This window comes from Syngnathus scovelli, chromosome 10 (assembly GCF_024217435.2).
Source record: "Syngnathus scovelli strain Florida chromosome 10, RoL_Ssco_1.2, whole genome shotgun sequence".
In the NCBI taxonomy this organism is placed as follows: Eukaryota; Metazoa; Chordata; class Actinopteri; order Syngnathiformes; family Syngnathidae; genus Syngnathus; species Syngnathus scovelli.
Genome location: NC_090856.1, coordinates 6669821 through 6686466, shown reverse-complemented (window position 1 = coordinate 6686466; position 16646 = coordinate 6669821). Strand labels below are relative to the sequence as shown.

Below are 16646 nucleotides of genomic sequence, written 5' to 3'. Positions count from 1 at the left end.
CTCACCAGCAGCTGAGCCCCACTCAAAGTCCTGGTTTATTTCTGTCTTGCTCGTCAAAATTGTCAGGCAAGAAAACAAACAATTGCTAGGAATCGAATTGCTGGGAAGCAGCTTTTAAAAATAACAAAATCTCAGTTTGTACCTTTAGAATTAGCAAAAGTCCACTTGCCTTATCCACCACCCAATATTTCTACTTGATTTATTTTTGAAGTACCGTATTTCCCACACTATAAGGCGCACCGGATTATAAGGCGCACCTTCAATGAATGGCCCATTTTAAAACTTTGTCCATATATAAGATATATACATTTGGTCCGCGGGCCAGACTTTGGACACGCCTGCTGTAGTGGCTCAATATTGGTCCATATATAAGGCGCACCTGATTATAAGGCGCGCTGTCGGCTTTTGAGAAAATTGGAGGTTTTTAGGTGCGCCTTATAGTGCGTAAAATACGGTAAATATATTTGACAGCACAACTCAAAAGGTCAGCAGTGGTCATCCACATTCTATCTGTATTCCATCAATAGTCTTGCTAGAGGACTTACATGATCGAGCTCATTTTCATTTGCGTTGCGTTTGTGTCGTCCGTTCTTTCCTCCTCCGTTGATCTTACACTCGTAGCAGGCCTCAGGAGACAGACTGTCATCGTCCTCGCCTTCCACGCCCAATTGGCTTGGGAAGCCTGAGCCTGATATACAGTGACTGCAAAACACAGACAACATGTTCAAAAATATGACAACTGTGTCCAACAATAGAGGTTCTCCTTATAACTCACCCTTGTCCAGCCCTGTAGAAACCTCCAGGGCATCCACACAAGTATCCTCCATCTGTGTTGGAGCAGCCGTACGAACACGGATTGCCTCCCGCGGCGCACTCGTTCACATCTTGGCAGCCGCCAGCAGACGTTTCAAAGTCAAAACCGGAGGGGCACACGCATTTGTAGCTGCCCAACGTGTTATAGCAGGAAGCCGAGCCGCACATTGAGCCCGACTGGCATTCGTTTTCATCTGCATAGAAATGGACAGAATAGTCATCATTCTAAGAACAAGACGTAAAGACGTAAAGAATCCGACTCACCGACACATTGGTTCCACTGGTAGTGCTGCACGTAACCTTGAGGACAGCCGCAGCGGAAACCTCCCATCATGTTCTGGCAGCCATGTTGACAACGGTGGTTACTGCTACATTCGTCCACATCTGACAACCCGGAAGAGTGTTTTAAGGTTTTGACACATCAAAACATATTATCCTGGTTTGGTCCCCATGTCTCACTTACCCTCACACTCCACGCCTGTGCTGTCCAAGGAGAAGCCTTTAGCACACTCACAGTTGAAGCTACCAGGAGTGTTGACACAAGAAGCCTGAGAACCGCACGCAGTGTTCTGACCCATGCACTCGTTGTTGTCTGAAAAGTCAGAATTGTTTAATTCGATGCTCACAAAGACGATTAACACTGAGTGGACGCGATCTCCCACCCACCAATGCAGGCTGTTTGATGCTGAGTGAAGCCAGGAGGACACTTGCAAGTGAAGCCCCCAATGGTGTTGACACAAAGGAACTGGCAGTTGTGTTGCTTGGTGGAACACTCATCCAGATCTTAGCAATAGAGAAGAAACGTTGCATTAAAGCCATCCGGGACTTGGAATCTCGTGTAAAAATGATCATTTCCCACCATTTCGTTTATGTCATACATTGAAAATACGGTTTGCCTGCGTTAAATTCCTGAAAAATACCAACTGGAAATGTTTTGGGGGGGATTTTGTTCAAATCATAAAACTGAATTTATGTCAGTGTGGGAATTTTGACTCCCACTCACTAAAAGATGTTTTTATGGATGGATGAATAATTTAAGACGTTTCCCTCTTTCAAAAATGTGTTATTGTCATAAAATGACATGAAATTTTTTTTATCCAGATTCCAGAATTATTTTTTATACTGTCCATAAATCTGGTCATCGCATAGTGAACTTTATTAGAAAAATAACTGACAATAAATAAAATAAAATCTTGCTTCATGACAAACTGAACTGATAGTAGTTCATAATTTTTAGAGATTCTCAGAGGGAAAATAAAAAAAAATTATCCGTATGCTAGTCTTTGTACCTTTGCAGGTCTTTCCGTCAGGCTGCAGGCTGTATCCTCTTGGACAGGAACACAGGTAGCTACCCTCCGTGTTTTTACAGATAAAGTTACACGGCTTGGGAGAGAGTGAGCACTCATCCGTGTCTGTAACCAAATAAAACATAAACGAGGTTTAGGAAACAGGAAAGCTAAAGCATCCCCCAAACCACAAACGGTTTATTCTAGAAAGAATCAACCTTACCGACACATGAGGTAGCGGTAAAGTCGGTCTTGTATCCGACGTTGCAATGGCATCGGTAGGATCCGATAGTGTTGATGCACTGACCGTTTTGACAAAGATTAGGCATCACCTGGCACTCGTTGATATCTGGATACAAATTGAAAAATTCAGCTTTGGTTTCCTTCGGCAAGATCGTTCAGTGCTCGGCTACTCACCCCTGCCATCCGTGGTGTACCCGGGCCCAAGAGGGCACATCTTCTTGTACTGGACGGTGCCAGGCAGCGGACAGAGCTCACACTGCGAGCCCCAGCCTCGACCCGTGTTGCAGCAGCACTCGGATTTGGTCACGCTGTTCCTGTTGGTGGATGACTGCTGGCACATGGTTTGCAAGGCTTCCATGTAACAGAAGCCCTTGCGGTTGTCTGGGGGAAAAAAAATACGAATGACTCGTGCTTTTTGTGGCTTTCAAGTCAATTTAATTACGATTACAGCGTATTCCAGTAGGTAATCAATGTCTTACCGATACACTCAGTTCCAGTGGAGCTGGGCTCGAAGCCATCGTTGCACTCGCAGCGGTAACTTCCCACAGTGTTGACGCAACGGCCGTTCTTACAAATGCCAGGCTTGGCTCTGCATTCATTCAAGTCTGCAAGTACACAGACAAGGGACATGTCTCATTTCATAGTCTCCCAATGTGAATATGACGCACTTGATGTTTGAAGCATGTTTACTCACCCATACATCCCTCTCCATCAGGCCGGCGCTGCATGCCAACCGGGCAAATACACATGAAGGTTCCGATGAGGTTCTTACACGTCATACCCTTGGACTCACAGTCATCCAAACCCTCTGAGCACTCATCCTGGTCTGGACATTGACAAAAGGCCGATAGGTAATTAATCAACCATGTTTTTGAAATAAGTACATTTTTGACAATCTTACCTCGACACATGCGCTGGTCATCTCGCAGCACGTAGCCGGTAGGGCACATGCACTCGTAGGAGCCAAAGGTGTTCACGCAGCGGAAGGCACATAGCAGAGGATTCTTGGAGCACTCGTTGATGTCTGCAGATCGAAACGAACAACGGAGGATTTCAGTTTAAAGCAAATCAGAAGATATCGTCATCATGATCGTGGACGGCTGACCTTCACATGTCATCATCGGTCCGGGTTCAAAGCCCTCTTGGCAAGAACATTCAAAACCTCCCACCACATTGGTGCAAGTTCCGTTTCCACACGGGTTTCCAATGGAGCACTCGTCCGTGTCTGTGGAGGATAAGCGTGGCGACAATTCAATACAGTTTCAGTTGCGCTTTATTTGGCATGGAATCAGATTTGGTTCATATAAGTAGATATTCAAATTAGACGTAATGCTTCACTTACCAACACAATTAACTCCAGTGTAGTCCAGGTTGTATCCAAAGGGGCATTCACAGCGGAATGAACCATCCGTGTTGATGCAGATGCCATTCTGGCAAATGCCCGGGTTATCCAAACATTCGTTCATATCTAAAGGAAGGAAAAAAGCCATCTCTTATAGACATATATGTTCCCTTATTTTTTTAATTGAGTCCTCTGACGTTTCACGCACCCTGGCGAGCACCACCACCAGGTCCGGGCAGCGCTCCGTGGCCGTAGGGACACAAAGCGTTGAAAGCAGCTGGAAAACACATAGGAAAAGGTCAGTTTCATTATTTTACAAATGTCATCATGCACATAAATTCATTAAGCTTCGTCACGTATTTCCTAAGGTTACTTAGAAAAACAAATCTACAATGTTTGGTATTGTCTAACCTTCACATCCAAGCTGCTTTGAAAAAAAAAAATGCAAAATAGCATTTCAGTGCAAACACCATGAGGATCTTGTCAAATGTAAAATCTGGTTTACGTAATTTTGGACTATGAGAGCACATAATTTGAATATGTTACACACCTTCAGTCTCTTGGGGACACAGCTCGCAGGGAAGCCCCCAGCCTTCTCCAGGCATCTTACTGCAGCAGCACTTGGCTTTGGTGGTGTTGAAAGCTTTTGGGACAGAACACTTTCCTACCTCGAATTTGGTGAAACAGAAACTCTCTCGGGTGTCTGTTGGAAAAGAGAATAGAATGACTAGATTGTTCCTTGATAAAATAAACAATTGTGCATATTTTTTAATCTAGCAATGACAAGGTCCATTTGTCCATTTTTAAAAATCAATCTGCCAACCCCTGAGCTCCGCCCACTAATGACAACGACGAGTGTCTCACCATAGCAGCGCCGCTTGTTGTCAGAAAGCTCAAAGCCCGGTTCGCAGGTACACTGAAAGCTCCCGGGGGTGTTGGTACAGGTGCCATCCTGGCACAGGTTTGGTTCCACCTCACACTCGTTGATATCTGGAAAGTCGGATTTAAGATTATTTTGTGCCCTTTACTAAGTGTCCATGCACTGCGTCTTACCAATGCACTGGTCATTCTGCACCTCATAACCCGGAGGGCAAATACATCTGAAGGATCCATCCAAATTCTGACAAGTTCCCGGGGAACACGTTCCAGGCAAACTCACGCACTCGTTAATATCTGTAAGGGGAGGAAAAATGTGTTTGAAGATGATAATGTTACAAACTGCATTAAACTCATGACTTACCGACACAGTTTTTCCCATCAGGTGTATTCTCGTAACCTTCGTGGCAGAAGCATTGGAAGGAACCTATGCCGTTGATGCATTGGCCATTTCTGCACACTTGACCCTGCAGGGCGCTGCACTCATCGATGTCTGCCAGGTGAACAGTTAACATTAGACTTTGATAACTATTCCACATATTTTAGTTTTGCTAAATCAGCTGAGTGCAAAATGAGGGCGTCCATATTCAACCGTGTCAATGATTCCATACCCATGCAGTCATTATTGTGGGTGAGCTCGAAGCCAGGGAAGCACAGGCAGTTGTAGGACCCCACGGTATTTTTACAGGTCCCGTTGCCGCACGGCTGTCGATCACACTCATCAATGTCTAAAAATACACAAAATGTTAAACTGAGCAGAAGGAAAATAAAACCGTCAGCCATGGATCGTCCTTCTCACCCATGCACATGGTCTGGTCTGCCGTGGCCTTGAAGCCGTTGTGGCAGAGACAGCGGTAGCTGCCTTGGGTGTCGATACACTCTCCGTGGCTGCACACATTAGGAATCTCCTGGCACTCGTTGCGGTCTGACACAATGACGAATAGGATGAGATGAGTTATGTCATATTGAGGGATGAGCATGGGGACAATGGTAGAAGAAAAGGCAAAAAAAAAGAAATGTTATATTTGAACAATTGTGAGAATTTCCTTTTAATCAATGAACATAATCAAAGACTGACCCAAGCAGGCCCCAGTGGGGGACAATTTGAATCCCGGTGAACACTCGCAGCGATAACTGCCGGGAATGTTGATACACTTGGCGTTGCGTTGGCACAGGTTGTCCCCGCTGTTACACTCATCAATATCTGCGCGGGACATCGATAAAACATCAAACACAGGTTCCATTTGACTGCCGGTTATTTTATAAGGGGTTTACCTTCGCAAATGAGCAGGATGTTGTTGTAGCTGAAGCCCATCGGACATTCACAACGGAAGCTCCCTATTTGGTTGATACATACGCCATTGGCACAGATGCCAGGAATCTCCCGGCACTCATCGATATCTGCATAGGAAGAATAGATGGATGTCAACGCATTTGATTATAAGACATTTTTGACATTCAACAATACGACAAAGTGACGGCGCACAATGATGACCTCACCGATTGGCTTGCCGGTATGGATGTCAATAATGAAGCCAGGGGCCTGGTTACCACAAAGTAACTGATACTCAGCTGAAACACAAAAGGACAGAAATGTATTATTATTCTTTCCCAGTGAGGCGTTTTTATTGACTGGGTGACACTCACAGGTAGCAGGAGTTGGGCAGGCTTCACACGGCTTGTTCCAGGCCTTGCCGACGTTGTAGGCACAGCAGCACATCTTCTTGGTCATGTTGAAGGACAGCTCGTTCTCGCACGTGTCGTTGAAGTTGCGGTAGCACACGCTTTTCCTCATGTCTGGATTTCACGTACGGAGCGGAATCAGCATCAAAGTTCCGTTCCAAAAAAATAAAAATCTTATCCTGCTTACCCATGCAATTGTTGCCTCCATTGACTTGCATGTACTCAGGAGGACACACGCATGTGTAGTTGCCCAAAGTGTTGTAGCAGGTACCGGGTCCACAGATCCCAATGTGGGTGGTGCATTCATCGATGTCTACATATTTACAAAGGAGTTAGTAGAATTACTATAAATAAGAAACACATTGCTGTCGTTATTGGTTATGATTTTTCTTACCCTCACAGATGCGTGTCTCCTCGTTGAGATAATAACCTGCTGGGCACTCACACTGGAAGCTACCAAAGGTGTTGACGCAATTTCCACCCTGGCAGAGGCCTGGAAGCTCCTGGCACTCATCGATATCTAGAGAAAGAACCCAAATACGTTATTGTAGTTCCGGTAGAGCTACGAGACCTGAATGGTTTACCTTCTAGAATGACAGTAATGGGGTTGGGTCTGAAGCCTTCCCCTCCGGGACAAAGAGTCCGATATTCAGCTGATGACAGAACAAAGATGGTTATTTACGGATAAAATCCAGATTGGCTAAATGGGAGATCGGGTTGTCGTGCATACTAGAGTTGGGGGCAGGGCATAGTTCGCAAGGGTTGCCCCAGGCGCCTCTGAGCGAGCAGCAACAGGAAGCTCTGGTCACACCCACTCCGATCTCAGCGCTGCAGGAGATCCCGCCGTCGCCCCGCGTGAGGATGTCCAGGAAGCAGTTCCCCACACGAGTATCTGAGTAAGCCATAATATGTCAAAAATACGTATAACGAATATCGCTTAGCATATCTTACTCATTGAATTAGTCTATTATAATATTCTGCCTCACCTACACAACCAACACCGGTAGGATTGAGCTCAAAGTCAGGTGGGCAGTTACAAAGGTAACTTCCTGGCGTGTTCACACACAGCCCGTTGATGCAGTTTACCGGGTCAGCACACTCATTGCTGTCTGTGGAACACAGTGGCACAAATAAGATTCTTTGTGTGCAATCTCAATTTGAGATTAAAAAACAACAACAACAAAAACGCCCTGACGCTCACCTGTGCAGTTTCCTCCACTACGGTCCAGTTCATAACCATCATCGCAGACACAGCGGAACATCCCCGGAAGATTCTGACACGTTCCAAACACGCAAATGTTCTGGAAATTACACTCGTCGATATCTGCGGTAAAACATTTGGGAAAAAATCTTTAGATGAATGTAAACCAAATAAAGTGGGTCAAGTTGGCAGATGTGCGTACCTTGACAGGCTTTGCTGTCTTCTGTCGGGGTGAAGCCCATCTCACACTCGCAGCGGTATCCTCCGGGAGCATTCAGGCACTGGCCGTTTTCACAAAGGTTGACATTGTCTGCGCACTCGTCCATGTCTGAGGCCCAATAAGGTGGCGCACAATTAGTGACAACAACTTTGAGAAGTTGGACAACCACATTTTGGAGTCTTACCAGAGCAGGAAAAGCCGTCCCCATTGAAGCCCTCCTTGCACGTGCATCTGTAGGATCCCGGCGTATTGAGACAATCCGCGTTGGGGTTGCAGTTGTGGTCCTCTGCCGAGCACTCATCCTCATCTAACACAAAGATCAATCACTTTTCATGCCAATATAAATGTGACCAGATTTAGATGAAACTAGAAATATACTCACCAATGCACTTAATGCCATCTCCAGCCCAGCCGTCCCGACAACGACACTTGAAGCTTCCGGGAACGTTGATGCATGCGGCGTGCATGTCGCAGTTATGAGCGCCGATCTCACATTCATCAATATCTGAAAAATATATTCAATATTTATACTCGTATGTGTGTGTGTGTGTGTGTGTGTGTGTGTGTGCGTGAGTGTGTGTGCATACCTGTGCATCCGGTTGATCCCTTCTTGACAAAGTACCCAAGCTGACAGTGACAAATGAAGGAACCTTTGGTGTTCTCACAATCACCGTGGAGACAGATGTTGGGGTTCAAATCACACTCGTTCACATCTGTGTGTGTATAAACGGACACAAAAAAAACATGTGTGATTCTGGCACAGAAAAGATGACTAAAATAGAACCACAGCCTGAGAAACATTTTTCTTCTTCTCACCGATGCAGGTCCTCATGTCCATAGAAGCCATAAAGCCGTCATAGCACAGGCAGCGGTATTCCCCTGGAATGTTTGTACACTGGCCTCCATCGCAGATGTCTGGCGTCTCCTCACACTCATCAATGTCTAACCAAAACACGAGAGAGTTTAAAAATCTTCAAATAATGTTGCCGGGTTTGCGTTTGTTTACCTGAACACGTCCTGAGGTCAGGCATGAGGGCGTAGCCTTCGCTGCAGCTGCACTCGTAGCTGCCTTCGGAGTTGGTGCAGTGGGTCTCACAGCCTCCGTTCATGATGGTGCACTCGTCAATATCTAAATTATCGATTAGATATAAATTGCCGGCGTGCTCAGGGAATGTTTACCATATTGCAGACAGGTGCGCACTCACCAACGCAGCCCTGTCGGTCTGGTGTGGCCTGGTAGCCGGTGTCACATGAACACTGGTAAGTTCCCGGCATGTTGACGCACTGGCCGTTCTTACATAAATTGTCACTCAGCTGGCACTCATTCACATCTGTTGAGGAAAAAAAAATTGTGTTATAGTATTTGGGACTTCACAATCCACAGTTGGTTGGTGTAACTTAACAGAGATTGTTTCTTTAACCAATCAGATCTCAAATTTGTTGCCAAAACTTCAACGAGCTGGCCTCCGATGACATTGGCGTTTTTCCCGTTCCCTGATTGGTTGCTCAGGGGAAAACGTGTTACAGCCCACTTTGACTAGCAAAACGTGTCACGATATTATTACGATTAATCGTCAGCATGTCCCTCTGGTGTAGCTAAATAAGATAAACATAAACTCAGAAATCTTAAAAACAAACTTGTCCATTATTCTAATTTGGTTACCAATTCAACACACTGGCATGTTGTGAGTTAAACTGAATGCAATTGGAAGAAAACGTTATATTTATTTTATTTTGTTATTACGATATTGAAATCTACACCTGAAATACAAACATCGTGAATCAGTACTGAGCTTTATTACTCCCAGTCAAGGTCGATAATGTTTTCATTGTTTGTTTTTGTATTCTGGCCGTAAAAAAACTTCTCAACTGATTTCCACTAAGATGCCAAGAAACAAGATTGTAAAATGTTGCTATAAATTCAGAATAATTTGCAACATTGTCCTTAAAGTCCCCCTAGATGATCGTCTACTAAATCTCGTAAAAATACTTTACTTATTTTACAAGATACAAGATTGGATTTCATTAAATTGGGTTGGTGTCATAATATTGCTGTAATGATGTGATGGCCTCCGAAGTGATTTTTTTTTTTTTTTCATAGAGTAGCAAATCCGCTTCAGCACTATGTCTGACGCGTTCCGTACCTTCACAAGCCGATCCATCGGAGCTGAGCGTGTGTCCCGGGGGACATTCACACTCGTAACTGCCTTCAGTGTTGAGACAAGTCCCGCCGCGACACAGCAGGGGGTTTCGCTCGCACTCGTCAAAGTCTGCCGGCCACCGGGAAGACAAAAGGGATTGAAGTGAAGGATGAAAATGGGAGAGGTGACATACTGTTTTCTTAATGTGCGCCACTTACCCATACAGTTCTTCATCATCATGAAGCCGCTCTCATAACCTTCGAAGCATTCACACTCAAAGCTGCCGGGAGTGTTGACACATGTACCATGACCGCACAGATCCGGGGAGATGCGACACTCGTCGATGTCTAACGTACAAAAACGGGATCAAGAGGAGCTGAATAACTTCCTTCCGATAATATATTCATTCTTTTGTCTTCGTGTACCTGTGCAGTTTCTCTCCTCGGCCGTCAGAGCAAAACCGCTGTTGCAGCGACACTTGAAACTTCCGATGGTGTTCCGGCATGTTCCGTGAGTACACAGACCATTGAAGACCTTACATTCATTCACATCTGGGGAAAAATGTCAATATTTTAGCATAGAATAAAACAGTTGTGTCTGGCGTAAACGATTTTCGTGACTATGGTTCTCGATCTACCTTTGTAGAAGGGCCTGCCAGTCAAGATGTCCCTGTTGGCAAAACCGTGTCCTCTTGGACAGATGGCCTTGTACTCAGGTGAGCTGGGTTTGGGGCACTCTTCACAGTCCACACCCCAGGCGGCGCCCACAGAGCAGCAACACATGTCCACTCGGTACCGTCCGGGCAATGGTTCGCCACACTCGTCCTCGTGCCACTTCATGTAGCACTGCTCGCTGCGCATATCTTACGAAAAAATGCGGATGTTAGGATTTTAGCGAGAAGGTTCTTGTGTCATGATTTGTCTTACCCACGCACGTGCGCCCGGTACTGTCCAAAGTGAGACCCTCGGCACACTCGCAGCGGAAGGAGCCTTGTGTGTTCACACAGCGGCCATTGGTACACACTCCGGGGAACACCTCACACTCGTTAATGTCTACAGAGAAGAAAATCGAGATGCGTTTAAGTACATGGAGGTTATTTGATTATCCACTAATTGGGTGGTCTTACCTTCACAGACGAGGCCCTTCATGCGAGCGAATCCTCGTGAACAGGCCGTGTCTAACAACATATATGAGAAATTTAGCTTGATATAGCTCAGCATTAATTTGAGTTTCTTCTTCATCGTATTGACTGACCGATCTCGCAGGGTTCGCAGGGGCTTCCCCAGGCTGCTCCTAATGTAGAGCAGCACTCGGACTTGAGCGTGGCCCCGTTGATGTTCACCTCACAGCGGTTGTCTTGGATGGTCAGCCAACAAGTACTCTTCATGCTATCTGTGGGGGCAAAGCGGTCAAAACATGAAGCACATGTGAAGATTTTTATATTGCTTTTTGTATTTTGAGCAGCCAAAATATAATCGATGGACCCACCCAAACAGCAAACCACAATTTAATTTCCACTTAAGCTTTCCGGTTGAGTGATGAGCCCTCAAATTAAAAACAGATATGAACTAAAGGCGGCAGCATTTATAGCTCTCTGACAGTGGCAGCTTTTGCAAATCTTGGGATTTATTCGATGCCTAATTATACCTTCCACTTCCAGCAGCGGCAAGCAATTTTCCAAAAGTAACAAACTACCAAACAACCAAAGACTATTAATAGCAGAGAAAATGTAGTGCATGTCAACTTGTAGCTTTGGCTGACTGTATAATGTAAATTAATATGTGCAGCTGAACCAAGACCATGCATGCAAATACATATCCAATAAATCATCTTACAGAACTCTAGGGTGTATACTAGGAGTCTTACCAAAAAATAAAATCAACACTATTATACTCTATAAAACTGATTAATGGATAAAACAAATAAAAGTTGAGAATGATGTATCACTTTTTGTCATTTTTTAAATAAAATAAAATAAATAAAAATAAAATCAACACTATTATACTGCATAAAACTAATTAATGGATAAAACAAAAATAATTTGAGAATGATGTATCACTTTTTTTCTTTTTTTTTCCATATACACTGTTTTTTTTATTAATCTGTCCATTTCAAAAATAAGTAAAATGTGCCCACCCCGGTTTTAAAGTGCAGGACCTCATAGCGGTAGGATTGCTTACCCACGCAGATGGTGTTGGTAGAGTCCAGCTTGCTCCCATGGGTGCACTCACAGTTGAAGGATCCGATCACATTGCGACAGACCCCGTTGACACACGGACTGGACTCGCATTCATTGATATCTGGAACACAAACACGCAAAACTTAAGTTAGGGATGAAGTCGACATATTTACAACAAAAACTAGGTCACCTCATTTTGACCTTTTGTCATAAACAGATGTGTGTGTGTGTTGGTGGGTGTCTTCACCTTCACATGTCTCTGAGTCTGGCTTGAAGACAAAACCTTTCGGGCAGGAACATGTGTATGACCCAGGCGTGTTTCTGCACAGGCCATTGTCACATAGCTGTCGGTTGACCAGGCACTCATTGATGTCTGAAAAAAAGTAATGATGATCACATATTAAGAATATGCTATATTGTTTTAGATGTTATTTTGTTTGAGAAGGAGAGAATGTAGTACTGATAATTTGCATAAGGTCATTTCCATCGTCTTCACACCCTTCCAACATCATTTTATTTGATATACTACTATTGCATCTCATTTGAAGATGACGTTGATGATTTGAGCATTAAAATTCATACTCAGTTTTGAAAAAATACACACTAAGTCTTCTAAAAAGTCTCACTTTGACATGTTATGATGTATTAAAAAAAAAAAAAAAAAAAAAGACTCACCAACGCAGTTTTTGCCGCTGGTGTCTGACTCATAGCCGATATTACAGATGCAGCGATAACTTCCTCTTAGATTCTCACAAATGCCGTTTTGACAAATGTCCGGATCCAGGGCGCACTCATTAATGTCTGGAAGCAAGTTGATCATTTTTTTTAAGGTTACAGAAGCAGCAGCATGTTTTTTTTTAGCAAGACTGATGACCGTCTCACTGACCTCTGCCATCAGCTGTGATACCAATGCCACTGCTGCACACGGCCTGAAACTCAGCTGAAAAAGCACACGGACAGTTGAAATTGACAGTCTCGTTAATGAAAAAAAAAAAAAAAAACAGAAGCCCACTTGAGAATTCTACCTGAATTCCGGGAGGGACAGGGGTTACAGGGTTCTCCAAATCCATGTTCAGCGTTGGCACAACAGCACTCGGACTTTGTCACGGCTCCTGGGAAGGGCCGCGAGCACGTGCCCATCTTTATGGCTCCGTAACAAGTGGTCCTCATGTGCGTATCCACGCACACTCTTCCATCGACATCAATAGCCAGGCCCGGTGGGCACTCACAACGGAAGGAACCCTCAGAGTTGATGCAACGGCCGTTCATGCAAATTCCAGGGGTCAGACACTCATCGATGTCTAAAGGAGAGAGGGAAGGAATCAATATGCATTTTGTTCTGTATCAACCTGAGTCTTAGAATTTATTAAATTTTTAAACCTACCTGTGCAGTAGCGTCCATTTGGCGCGAGGGCAAAGCCAGGCTTGCAGATACACTTAAAGCTGCCATCCTCATTGATGCACATGCCATTCAGACACATGTTGGTGGTGGCACATTCATCATGATCTGGATTGGGAGGAGACCACAAAGCTTAAATTAAGAAGACAAGGAACTAGCTTTGACTATTTTCCTTTCCTTAATTTGAACATACTGATATTTTCCAGATCATAATATAATATGAGCAGTGCATCTCCTTACCAATGCAATTTTTGCCATCAGGTGTGAGTTCAAATCCAGCATTGCAGATACACTGGAAGCTTCCCTCGGTGTTGACGCAGCGGCCATTACGACACTTCACCCCGTTGACAATACACTCGTCAATATCTTGACACAAGAAATAAAATTATTAACGTGTTTAAAGTTGAATTAAGATATTTTCTTCCTGACATACCAATACAAGCTTGCTTGGTGGGTGTGCCCTGGAAGCCATCATGACACTTGCAGTGATATGAGCCGGGTGTGTTGACGCAGTCGCCGTTGATGCATGGATTACTCACACATTCATCAACATCTGCAATGAAAAGACAAAACAAACTGATTTGCAGTTGATTCTACTTCCTGATGCTGCAGGTAAGTTAAGTTAGAGAAACTGACAGAAGGTGGCAGTACAATGCCGTGGTGTGAACATGATGCATGCGATGGCGTGTGGGCATGTTACTCACCAATGCATTCCCCTCGTACATCCTGCTTGTAGCCCATGTTGCACTCGCAACGATAGCTTGGGGGTTTGGGAATGCAGCGGCCATTCAGACACAGATTGGTAAAGTGCTTGCAGATGTCAGTGGTGTCGTTCACAGTCACGGTGCCTAATCAGAAAAAAAACAGAAGAAGAAATGCAATGTTAAAAATGATTGAGCTGGATGAATAGTTTATTTTTCTTAATAGTATTATTATTGTTACCACTCCAACTCACCTATTTGATGATGGGTCATAAGTCCCCCTCCGTTCCCTCCAAAGCTTCCTCCATTGCCGCCAAAGCCACCTCCATTCCCTCCAAAACCTCCACCGTTTCCGCCGAAGCTTCCGCCGTTACCTCCGAAAGCGCCTCCGCCATTCCCCCCATTGCCATTGGGAATACTGGGAAACTTGGGTCCGTAGCCATTATTGTTAGGGAAGTATCCGTTGGGGTAGCCGTTGGGGAGGCCATGTCCCTGAGGAATCCCCACTATACATAAACGACGGAACTCGTCTATGGGATAGAGAAGAGAGAGGGTGAATATAATATGTGGATTTGTTGTTAAAACAAACACACACAATTCCCTTTTTGGGCTACACTTTTCATTTTAAGTAGAATGTAAAGGATATTATTGTTAATGTGTGTGTTTCTACCCACCAGAGCCCCTCACTGGGCACATCTCGGGAATCTGTCCCAACGCCCAGCAGCGACCGGTGTCACAGCAACATTGCATCTTGGTGTATTGGCCATTCAACTCAGCAGCACATCGGCCGTTAGCCAGTGCAGAAAAACACGTACCCGCACGCTGGTCTGCAGTAGGAATGAACATATAAACAATTTCATCAAATTATGTTTTTAGTATACCGTAAATTTCGGACTATAAGCCACGACTTTTTTCGCAAATTTTGAACTCGGAATCACGAGTTTTAGCTGGTGCGGCTTATAGTCCAGTGCGGCTTATAGTCCGAAAATTATGTGAATTACTTGGATAGTGTGAATAAAAGTGACACTGAGGTGAAGCAAAACAAATTTTAGACACAGCTTGTAATTTTAAACAGGAGTGTTTAACAGGAAGAATGACTTAATGACCTCAGCCCTTTGCTGGTTATGATTCCAGGTGTCTAAAAGTATGTCTGGAGTGTACGAAAAAAACGACATCAATAGCGGGTGTGGTCAGAGATTTAACAGACTGCATACTTCAATTAGAAGGGCCACTATGTTGTTAAACCTCAGCTAATAAAATAAACTTTTTTTTCCGCCCCAGCCATGCCACTGTATGACACGTTAAAAGTTTCCAGGTAATAGCTGCTCTGAGCTAACTGCCAGCAACCAAGTGCTCCAAAAAAGAAGACGGTTTTTATTTGTAACAGTCTGACGGGTTGAGGTCATTGGGCCAAGAGTTTAAAGAGCAAGTAGGGAGGGGATAGCAGGCAATTCGTGGAAATCTCTCGATTTACAAGAAAGCAATGTTCATACTGTACATCTCGTGTCGACTAAAGGAGAAGAAGAAAAAGTTAGGCATTATCGAAGGAGGGGGAAGGGTACAGGTTAGGGGCCCTCATGTCGATTATCTCACTAATGAGCCAACATTCTGGAATTAATCAGTTCCATGTGGAGCAATTCTTGCCAATTAGATCAGAACATTAGTGAGGCTCTGCAGCGTGTGGGAAGATTTGAATTCCACACACACACACACACACACACACACACGAGCATTTGATACAGATATGCATTCCCGTTGCTTTCATCATACGTACAAAGTCCGACACATGTGAGTTAAAACCTGTTAACATCCCACAGGACAAAGCGAGCCGGGCGACTCGGATGGGATTTGCTGAGGAAGATGACGAAGACTTTTAATTGGAAGCAGACGGCGGTTTGCATTGCGCCACGACGCCAGCATATGCTTTCATTTCATGAGAGGTGTTTATAGAGCCTAACTGACTGGACGGATCTTTTTTCCCCGGCTTCCACAGTGTGACAGGGCATTAGGCTCTGATTACTGTCACGCCCTCCCGCCAGACCCTCGCTGGCCTCGTCTATCAAGGCATCCATGCCAGACGTCCAGTCAGTTTGCCTTCTTATCGTAGCCATGAATTCTCGAATTGGCTTTTTTATACGGTGAAACAAATGGTTGGGTATACATATCGGTAGAAGATACGATTTTGAAATTTAAGAAGTGTTTTGTTCAAGCAGGGGTTGAATTAAACCCAATTTGGAAGTGGGACCTGAGAATACAGACTTTAGATATCAATTGGATACGAAGGCGGTTCTGGCTTCCTTTATCAGTCTCCTCCACGTCTTGTCTGGTCCAATTTGGAATTGGGACAAAGGTCTAGGAGGAATGTACGGGGGTTGAGTCTGGCACCTATTTCATTTGTTCTTATTCTGTTTTTTCCCTTCAGACTGATTGAGAGGCCTTCAGACATATCAGCCATCCTTAATTATTTTATCTAAATTTTTTTAGGGGTGGTGGGTTGATTTGAAAAAGAAAACATAGGTTCAAATTAAGGTCGGGTGACTTCACCTTGTGACCAAGCTCAAG

General features: G+C 44.5%; 1 protein-coding gene across 2 annotated transcripts in view; it reads right to left on the bottom strand.

Annotated features, from left to right (window-relative positions):
• Nucleotides 1-16646, bottom strand: part of fbn2b (fibrillin 2b) — a 40872-nt gene that overhangs the window by 2588 nt on the left and 21638 nt on the right. The window contains exons 9-63 of one of the 2 annotated variants that reach the window (XM_049721328.1): nt 14759-14911; nt 14339-14614; nt 14088-14231; nt 13817-13936; nt 13624-13749; nt 13369-13491; nt 13010-13285; nt 12871-12924; nt 12660-12785; nt 12232-12357; nt 11986-12105; nt 11060-11197; nt 10932-10982; nt 10732-10857; nt 10443-10667; nt 10231-10356; nt 10024-10152; nt 9809-9934; nt 8870-8995; nt 8671-8793; nt 8481-8606; nt 8252-8377; nt 8047-8169; nt 7849-7971; nt 7647-7772; nt 7445-7567; nt 7230-7352; nt 6974-7135; nt 6828-6896; nt 6638-6763; nt 6431-6556; nt 6208-6357; nt 6061-6132; nt 5836-5961; nt 5639-5764; nt 5360-5485; nt 5172-5288; nt 4925-5053; nt 4738-4857; nt 4549-4674; nt 4235-4387; nt 3893-3961; nt 3685-3810; nt 3448-3567; nt 3244-3366; nt 3037-3168; nt 2822-2947; nt 2517-2723; nt 2323-2448; nt 2103-2225; nt 1480-1596; nt 1277-1405; nt 1078-1197; nt 776-1007; nt 546-702 (exon numbers count right to left, since the gene is read on the bottom strand). In XM_049721328.1, the coding sequence (XP_049577285.1) occupies nt 546-702; nt 776-1007; nt 1078-1197; nt 1277-1405; nt 1480-1596; nt 2103-2225; nt 2323-2448; nt 2517-2723; nt 2822-2947; nt 3037-3168; nt 3244-3366; nt 3448-3567; nt 3685-3810; nt 3893-3961; nt 4235-4387; nt 4549-4674; nt 4738-4857; nt 4925-5053; nt 5172-5288; nt 5360-5485; nt 5639-5764; nt 5836-5961; nt 6061-6132; nt 6208-6357; nt 6431-6556; nt 6638-6763; nt 6828-6896; nt 6974-7135; nt 7230-7352; nt 7445-7567; nt 7647-7772; nt 7849-7971; nt 8047-8169; nt 8252-8377; nt 8481-8606; nt 8671-8793; nt 8870-8995; nt 9809-9934; nt 10024-10152; nt 10231-10356; nt 10443-10667; nt 10732-10857; nt 10932-10982; nt 11060-11197; nt 11986-12105; nt 12232-12357; nt 12660-12785; nt 12871-12924; nt 13010-13285; nt 13369-13491; nt 13624-13749; nt 13817-13936; nt 14088-14231; nt 14339-14614; nt 14759-14911 (7319 nt within the window). The remainder of the gene's footprint in view (nt 1-545; nt 703-775; nt 1008-1077; nt 1198-1276; nt 1406-1479; nt 1597-2102; nt 2226-2322; nt 2449-2516; nt 2724-2821; nt 2948-3036; nt 3169-3243; nt 3367-3447; nt 3568-3684; nt 3811-3892; nt 3962-4234; nt 4388-4548; nt 4675-4737; nt 4858-4924; nt 5054-5171; nt 5289-5359; nt 5486-5638; nt 5765-5835; nt 5962-6060; nt 6133-6207; nt 6358-6430; nt 6557-6637; nt 6764-6827; nt 6897-6973; nt 7136-7229; nt 7353-7444; nt 7568-7646; nt 7773-7848; nt 7972-8046; nt 8170-8251; nt 8378-8480; nt 8607-8670; nt 8794-8869; nt 8996-9808; nt 9935-10023; nt 10153-10230; nt 10357-10442; nt 10668-10731; nt 10858-10931; nt 10983-11059; nt 11198-11985; nt 12106-12231; nt 12358-12659; nt 12786-12870; nt 12925-13009; nt 13286-13368; nt 13492-13623; nt 13750-13816; nt 13937-14087; nt 14232-14338; nt 14615-14758; nt 14912-16646) is intronic. The other variant, XM_049721337.1, reaches the window with a different exon arrangement.